This window comes from Gasterosteus aculeatus, chromosome 2 (assembly GCF_964276395.1).
Source record: "Gasterosteus aculeatus chromosome 2, fGasAcu3.hap1.1, whole genome shotgun sequence".
NCBI lineage: Eukaryota > Metazoa > Chordata > Actinopteri > Perciformes > Gasterosteidae > Gasterosteus > Gasterosteus aculeatus.
In genome coordinates, this window is record NC_135689.1 from 7304467 (window position 1) to 7313664 (window position 9198).

Below are 9198 nucleotides of genomic sequence, written 5' to 3' on the forward strand. Positions count from 1 at the left end.
CTACAGAGTAGACAGTAACAGATCAGCCCCAATGCATTTGAAGATTGTGACATTTGTCGCTTTGTCTGACATAATGTTCCAAAATAAGAGTATTTTTTAATTCTTTGCTTTGCAGATGTGTATTTGTCTTTATTTCCACCTATATTTAATGTAGCTTATATATAATGTAGCTTAAAAAAGTGAATTAAACAGAATTGTTGTGGTGTGTGTGTGTGCATCTTTCATAGGCTACATTCCTGAGACACAACTGCTCTAACGTTTAGACTTTTGGACTTGATTGGGGGAGTTCAGCTAAACATGTATTCCATTACAACCAACAAACAGCTATCCCATATTACTTATATTTCATGGAAGAATATTCAAATTAATCTATAAATGGCAAAAAGAATATTGTGAGAAAAAGAGATGTCCACAACTGAGCATAACATCAACATCATAAATACATACTCCCACTTTAAAAGCAGATCCTATTTATTAAACCTATTTTGTGTACTATTTCATATTCTCCCATTGTACATCTTTTTATTTTTAAAACATGCACCTTGAGTTTGTCACTGTGTGTATTGTAGTTTATTGAACCAATCCACCCCAAGATAAATTCCATACATGACTGGAACTGTTTCTGATTATTTATGATGATTGTGAACCAGTAGAAGAAATAAATAACTGCAAGAAAAAAAGACAATACAAGCAAAAGATTTAAAAAAAAACCCTAATGTAATAGTTAATTAAATGTAGAACGTAAGGTATCTCGTGCTTTTTTATTTAGTATGTTTTGACGGCCGATCTTTAGGTCACTTGTGTCTATCATTAACATTATATATTTATATATATCGTCTATTTTCTTCTTTTCTTTTTTAGGAACATGGGGAAAGAGGGATGGGTCGGGTGTTACTAACCCTGCCTCCACCCTCCACCCTCCATCCACTCGCATGGCTCCTCCCGCCCCCTCCCGGCGCTGCGCTGCGCTCATCGATGGGCAGCTCCATTTGAATAATGTGCGTGCTCTTGGACTGGAGCCAATCAGCTGTCAGGGCACCGTGATAAATCGCAATGCATTATTGATAATAATAATTACGGGTCGACATGCGCATTTCTAGTTGAGGTTTTTTTTCGTTGGGTGGGAGACGGAGGGGGTGTGCAATTTTCCCCCAAAGCCGAAGAATTTGCAGAAGAAGGAGCGGAATATTGTTGGCAACTCTTTGCTCCTGATGGTTGCACCATGTCGAGGCGCAAGCAATCCAAGCCGCAGCAGATCAACTCCGACGAGCCCGAGTCGTCGGGAAACGGTAAGTTTGCGCTGTTCGATGTGAGGGCTTTTAAACGTATCGAGGGGCTCCGCCACGCCATAGACATTTTATCCCAACGTGTGTGCGTGTTTGTAGGGGGGCAACTTTTTTGTGCATCGCTCCTCTCGCACTTTGACCTGTTGCTGTCCGTTTGAATTGACCCGGAGTCAAATCTACAGTTGGATTTTTTTTTTACGCGATGGATATTACAACACTGTGGGCTTTAAAAAAAAAAGTGGTTCCCATGAAAACGAGTCCAGCGATGAAGTTGTTCAACTAATTGCCCGATTTCTTTCCCTAAATGTGATCACTTGTTGCATCTGTCGTGGGCAGAATTCGGCTTTTGGGGCTGTGTTGGCGCATATGTTGCTACCTGTTGATTTTGGGATACTCTCTGTGGCTACGTAGGCTGCTCAGGATGTCCGCTTTTGTTCCCTTTCCCCCCTATTTAATATATCATTCTGGTACCACTAATTGTTCTCATGTTATCTTTTTTAAACCGTACTTTTTAATTAGAGCAAATATAAATGCGTATTTAATATCTCTGTGACCCGATTTAAAGGGGCAGCCTGTTACCGATTACCTCCAAATTGAATCATCCCCATATTGAATTTATCATTGAATTTGCTTAATGTAACTTTTCACATGTTTTGATCAATTTCGGTGGAATTTGTTTGTAGATGCGCCCGATCATTGAGGGTTTTTTTAAACAAAGGTACATTAAAAACCTGCGTGAAGTGTGACTCTGGAGTAAGCAGAGCAAAAGGCAATAAATCCCCCAGTTTAATGCACGACTGTTTCCTTTCGTACATATGCGGTGAGGTGGGGGGATGGAGCAGTGGAGAAGGGGGGGGGTGGTGCGCGTTTCGGTGCAAACTCCCGAAACTGCTGGCGCAGATCTCACCTTTTTTGTAATTAGGAAACTTTTTTTTTTCTTCTTCACATGAACACAGTTTGATAAACTATTACACATTTCGTGAACCACACTGGATTATAGCCTGCATGTTTTAGTCTGACCTCGTGTCGTCACCCCCCCTAAACGTGATCTGTACGGGTCATGCGCCGTCAAGTGGTAAACTACAGCGTTGGTCACCCCCCCCCCCCCCCCCCCCCCAATTTCATTTAAAAAAAACAAAACTTTGTAATGGATAGCGTGTGATTTTACTGGAAAGAGTCTCAGTTAAATGTGCTCTATGTTGCACATTCTGTGTAACATCCCTGTTGACAATGAATGGCTTTATTGTGGAGTGTGTGTGTGTGTGTTTGTGTTGGGGGGGCTGGCTCAACCCTTCTTACTGTTTAACTCACAAATCAAGGGGTAATGTAGTTTGCAACTGGTGTGTGTCTGTGTGTGTGACTCTGGCTTCCATACCTCCTGGTGAGTAATTAACAAGTCCAACAGTTTCCTTGGGCAAATGCAAACAGGTGGTCTACCCCCTTTCTCAGAGGCATCAGTATTTAACAATACACCCAGTTGTGAAATGGCCTCTTGGTTAGCAGACAAATTAAAACGTTCACTTGGAGCACTTACGAGCCTTTCACAGGGTGTGAAAAGGCTTGAAGTTAATCAACTTTAGATTGCCCCCATTCATGTTTTTGTCCGCCCGTGGTTTGCATTGTAAACTTAATATTGTTATTTTCCTGTAAATACCAACCTGGACATCACATTGTTTTTTTGTAGAAATGGATCATAGAGGAATCTATATGTTTCTTGGTGTTATTTTTACGCTGTTCACACGTAGCACTGGGAATGGATGTGATTCTCACCAAGTCCTTGGGAGTGTTTCACAAACTGTAATCTAATGCCTATGGTTCTTTGTCTTTCTGGACATTGTTCGAGGTGATGTCAAAGGGAAATGATTGCCCTCTGCTGGCCTTTGGGCAAATTCAAAGTACCTTACAGCACAGTTCAGTGACCTACAGGGAGTCAACAAAAGACAAGGAATGTCTTTACAAGATAAACCAAAGAATACTACACTACAGCTTAAAATGCCATAGAATTAGCCTGTTGTGACAATCCCAACAAAAATGTAAACATTTTCTAATACAATAATTTTACTAATCTCAACAGAATTAAAGTAAAAAATATTTTTTGTCTTTTTTTGCTATGGCATAGCTCTTATTTATTATTTTGACTGCGATATTGTCCTCGATACATCAAGTGCATTCATCCCAATCCTTTATTCTTTTCTTTTAGGGACTCTCCTCGAGAATAACACCAAGGAAACTGCAAATGAAGCCAAGAGATTCCGATTGGACGAGACCAGGGTCTGTAACAAGTGTTGTGCTGAATTCTTTGATGAAGCAGAATTTCTAGAACATGAGAAAAAATGCACTAAAGGTCAGCAAGTGGTCATCATGAAAGACGGAGACGGCAATGAAGTGCCTGAGGAATATTCCCAAAGCTCTCCCGAAGGCCTTACCAGTGACCATGACGACGACCAGTCCAGCAGCCATTCCCTATCAAATGTCAATACAGAACATCTGGAGAGAGCGGAGGAAGACTCCAGCATGAACGCAGATGACTCGGGACCGCATGATCAGACGGAAATGCCTGCAAGCCCCGAGATGACTTTCCATCCCCCGCAGAAAATGCAAAATTCAAACGTCACTCTTGAAACCATGGCGGACACCAAAGTGGCCGTCTCCCAACATTACTCAAACATTACACCTCTGTCCTCATCACAAGAAGTCATGCAGGCCATCCCCGTTATCTTGGAACAGTTGGTGTTCCTCCAGCAACAGCAGCTACAGCAAATCCAGCTCACGGAACAGATCCGAATCCAAGTCGCCACAATGACTCCACAGGGTGTAGAGTCATCGGTCGGGGCGGTGATGGACCCTTTGAAAGCCCTCGGTGCGCATCTGTCGCAACAGTTGTCTGCTGCAGCAGCACTGATCGGAAAAAGGACCGGCAGTCAGAGCCTTTCTATGGCAACCATGAAGCAAGGCAAAGTACCTCTGACCCCTGGCATCCCTCCCTCTCTACCCGGGCAAATGGAATCTATGACTTCTAAAACTGACATTTTCAAGGGCATTCCAGATCTGGCTACCCGCTCACAACTGCCCCAATCGCCGAGTGTCATGGGTTTCACCAGCACCTTCGGTAGTATCCAATCGGGGATGGAATCCTCCAAAAAAGTGAAGACAAAGACCGCAAACCCCCTACCAGAGTTAAAGAACGGTGACTCCGTATACAGGCATAAGTGTAAGTACTGCGGGAAGAGCTTTGGCAACGACAGTGCTCTCCAGATTCACCTGCGTTCCCACACCGGCGAGAGGCCCTTCAAGTGTAACATTTGTGGAAACCGCTTTACGACTAAAGGAAACCTCAAAGTGCATTTCCAGAGGCATAGAGACAAGTATCCTAACATTGGCATGAATCCTCATCCTGTGCCAGAACATCTCGACAACATCCCCACCAGCAGCGGCATTCCCTTTGGTATGTCTGTGCCCATGGACGAGTCAAACATGACCGACGTTAAGCCTATAATCGGTCATCCTGCTGCGGGTGGCTTCCAGCAGTCACCTGCACCGAGCTTCAAGACATTTGACAACTTTGCAGGTGACAAGTTTTCTCAGAAACCCTCCCCATCAACAAGTGATGGCTCCCCATCGGTTTGCTCAACTGTGTTCGGCCAAGAGACTGGAGCGGATCTGAGGGACGCTCATCAGGGAGAGCTGCTGGGAGCCCTGCATCATCTGAATGGCAACGTCCTCCTTGGAGAACAAAGCTCTGGAACCGCAAAACTCCAGCAGATGGTGGACGGCCTGGAGAAGAGGACCAGTGACCCCAATGAATGTGTAATCTGCCATAGGGTGCTGAGTTGCCAGAGCTCTCTCAAAATGCATTACCGCACGCACACGGGCGAGAGACCCTACAAGTGCAAGATCTGTGGCCGCGCGTTCTCCACCAAGGGTAACCTCAAGGCCCATTACGGCGTGCACAGGGCTAACACTCCCCTTAAAATGCAGCACTCCTGTCCCATCTGCCAGAAGAAGTTCACCAATGCTGTGGTTCTGCAGCAGCACATTCGTATGCATATGGGCGGGCAGATCCCCAACACCCCGATGCCAGAAAACCAGTTTGACGCATCTGACGCAATGGAGTCCTCTCTGTCAGAAGAGAAGTCTGTGGAAACTAGCGGTTTCGACGCGAGCCTGGAGGACCGCGAGCCTGAGCCGATCTCCCAGAAGCCAAACAACCCCTTAGATTCCTTTACGCCCGCACCAGAGGAAACGCCGCAAAACCATGCCGCTCCCGCCATTTTTTCCAGCCTCGAAGTCTTGAAGAATCTCACCTCTGCCCTTTCGCTGCAGCGACAGAGCAGCACCGCTTCGGACGGAGAGGGAGCGTCCAAAGAACCCACGTCTGCTCCCAGAGAGCAGATATATCAGAATGGCCGCAGTCCTGCCATCTCTGAGTCCGCCGTGTCGTTTTGCTCCTCCTCCCCGCTGAACAACAACGCGAGTATGAGCAAGTCTCCTGAGTCTGCCGTTGATGAATTTGCCCATAATGTGTCCAAGCCGGAGTCTGATGCCACTGCTCAAGGTGGCGCAGAGTCCAGTGGGGCCCTTGACCTCACAGCTAACAGCAGCTTCACCCCGAAAGTGATCAAAGAAGAGCCGGGCACGCCATTCCTAAATGGAGATTACGGTGAGTTTAATATAAGAAGAAAGCGGAATTTGAGGTAGTCATGTCTGAAGCTTTGGATCTAATTTTTTCAATCCTCTTATTAAATAGTTCCCAGTAACATGACCTTCATGAGGATGCCGTCGAGCCTGGCCAGCCTGGAGATGAAGCTTCCTCCTGAGAATCCCATGGGCCCTCATGGTTTGTTCAGCTCCCACATGCCTCAGGGAACATCCATGCCCTCGTCCATCTCCAGTGCACCGCGCCGATCATCCAAACAGCACGTGTGTCATGCCTGTGGCAAGAACTTCTCATCCGCCAGCGCCTTGCAGATCCACGAGCGCACCCATACAGGGGAGAAGCCTTTCGCCTGCAACATCTGTGGCAGGGCTTTCACTACCAAGGGAAATCTAAAGGTAACTCCTTGACGCCTGACAAACTGCCGAATTGGCCATTTCTAAGCACGATCTTGAATGATGCAATATCAAGCACTGTGGTAGGATGATGGTTAACAGTGTCTTGTCTTTTTTTTTTTAGGTGCACATCGGCACTCACATGTGGAACAACACATCGCGGCGCGGCCAGCGACTGTCCCTGGACAACCCCATGGCGTTGATGGCCATGAGTTCCGAGGCCAAGTTGTTGCCAGAGATCCTGCACGCCCCCAAAGAGCTGGCCATTCCCCCAATGAACTTTGACCAGTCTCTGTGGAACCAGTATGCTTCCGCCTTCAGCGGGGGCCTTACCATGAAGACCAATGAAATCTCTGTCATCCAGGGCGGTGGCATCCCACTCCCCGGGAGTCCTGGCGGTGGGCCTCTGATTGGATCAACTGGAGGCCTCATGAAGATGGATGGATCCCACTCTGGCTTGCCTGCCATGGAAATTGAGAAGACCAGTTCAGACAGCGTGCCAAAATTGCAGTTCCCACATTTCATGGAGGAGGGTAAAATTGCAGTTAACTAGTTTTGTTTTTTGGAGGAATTTTCAATTTACCAACTGAACTCCAGTTTTTGAATATCTCCTTTTGAATGAGGCACAATCAATTTTCACAAAGAACCCTGTAGAATGTGCTTCAATTTATCCAGTAACCTCATCGCAGCTCTCACCTCTCGATACTAAATGTTAATTTTAGTTGATCCTGACATAGCTACTGTAGTTTTATTTCATTTAAATGCGGGTATTTCTCTTTAATTTTTGTTTTGCTGTCTATCCAAAAGTTTGAATGTATAACTTACTTGAAACTGCTTTAATTCAGACCGTTTCCTCAATACTTTTTTGAAGGATTTTGACTTTAATAGGAAATTTCAGGGCATGGATTTTGTTTTTGTTTTTCCTTTTTTTTTGTTTTTTTAAGAGGAGACAATGTCTGTTTTCAGAAATAATGATGTAGTTAACGTGTGTACCTGGAATGACTACTTTCCCTCCTATTGTGTGCCATAGGTTTTATGACATTATACATTTTTTGTGGTGGTAAACATCATCTGCATGTCTCATTTTGATCAGACTGAAATATTATTTTGGTGTATTCTCCATTTAAATCTAGTTGTAACAGTCCATCTTATTTGGATACGGTAGTTTACAAAATGGGCTTTCATCATTGTTCCATCAGTGCTGACATACAGACTCAGACCTTTTTAGCCAAGTGCCTAAATTGGAAACTACGTTGTTTATGTTGTCTTTCCCTGTACGATAAGGTTGTTATGAAGGCCTAGTGGAATGAAAATCAGTGTTTTGACATGTACAACATTGTAGCATTGAATGTCATAGTTCATATATATATCGGTTTAAAAAGTCAATTTTCCCCACTAGCATATCCCACTTGTAAATCTGCAGAATCAAACTTAGTTGGCTGAGAGCTAAAGGCTATTATATGCTCAATGATCTCATGCCTGCACTTTATTTCAGGTTTGAGTATGTTTACATCTTCTAGTTACTTGTCACTGCTTTTATTGTGATGGCTGAACAGGGAAAGGGCAAATCAACAAATTTGCAAACATCCCCTCCTATCATATTTTTTTGCGTGAGCAAATGGTCAGAAGTTTTCTTTCTAGGTTATCATATCAACTGTAGCATCATTCATTAATTTATAATTCACAAAATGCTTGAGTTTAGGGGGTGCGTTCTACCTCGTTTAGATTTTAGTTGTCCTCCTTGCCCCCCCCCCCCTACACTCAACGCAATGCTCTGTACATTTTCCGATACATTCTTGAGTACAGGATAAGGTTCTCGTTCTCAACCTGCTGAGTTGAACAGTAATGAATGTATCACTGGACACTTTACACAACTCAGAGTGGTCAGAGTACTTTGTGGGCCCCTGCTGTACATTCCTTATCGATATGCATTTGCCAAGTTGTGCCTTTTTCTTTAGCAAACCATGTCAGAACTGCTTTAAAGTTGGTCTCTACAGTTCAAGTGATGTTGAGCCAATTTGGCCTGTTTACAATGTAAATGTTTTTTTGTTCTTCAAATGTTTCCTACACATAAATATTTTCTGATTTTTGAAAAATAAATCAGGGTGACTTTTTCAATATTTCCCCCTTGTCTTTACTACGCTACAGAACTTACTGTTATTTGAACTGATAAAGGAGTAAATCCGTCCAACTACATACAGGCTGAAACCTTTTTGATCGCTCAGGCAAATTTGTACATCTATTTCATGCCTAATTTATATCACTTGACCCTCCGATGGCTCTCAAGAATGAGTTGCTATACCAGTAGCCATTAATCCCTGGGTTTTGCATCGCCCACGAACAACGATTTGCATCCAGAATTTAGCCACGCTTTCCAATTTTGTCCACATTCCATTTTAGATCAACTATACAGTGCTTTTGTACAATTTTGACATACAGATTAGTAGCATGTGTACGATACATCTACTGAAAGTTTTGTGTATTCGCCTTGAAATCGTTTTTGTATCTCATGTGAAATCACAAATAACAGACGAGACACAAAGACTAAAATGGCTTTAACACGGTTTTATAGATACATTTAAAGGATGGCACAGGACAGATATACACTATAGACCAGCGCAAAACACAACTAGATTGAAATACTTATGCCAGTGATTACAAATTTTGCTTGAATTGCATAGAAGAAGCGATAGGTTAACAAAATCCCAAAAAGAGTCCTTAATATCTTGTGTAAAATTACCAGCAGTTACATTTTATTATTAAATCATCAATGTCTCATTCAATTCGATGAGAAAGCGTGTCCAAACCTTTGAATGCTACTGTTGATGAACGTGAGAAATGCATGTCGAATGGTGCAATACCT

At 43.7% G+C, this 9198-nt stretch overlaps 1 protein-coding gene across 1 annotated transcript; it reads left to right on the top strand.

Moving 5' to 3' along the window:
* The first annotated feature begins 944 nt into the window (after positions 1-944).
* On the top strand, positions 945-8453 carry sall4 (spalt-like transcription factor 4). The gene is made up of 4 exons (XM_040194256.2): positions 945-1289; positions 3487-5946; positions 6034-6338; positions 6460-8453. Exons 1-4 carry the CDS (start codon positions 1223-1225, stop codon positions 6886-6888), a joined length of 3261 nt encoding a protein of 1086 aa, XP_040050190.2. The 5' UTR covers positions 945-1222; the 3' UTR covers positions 6889-8453.
* Positions 8454-9198: the final 745 nt, after the last annotated feature.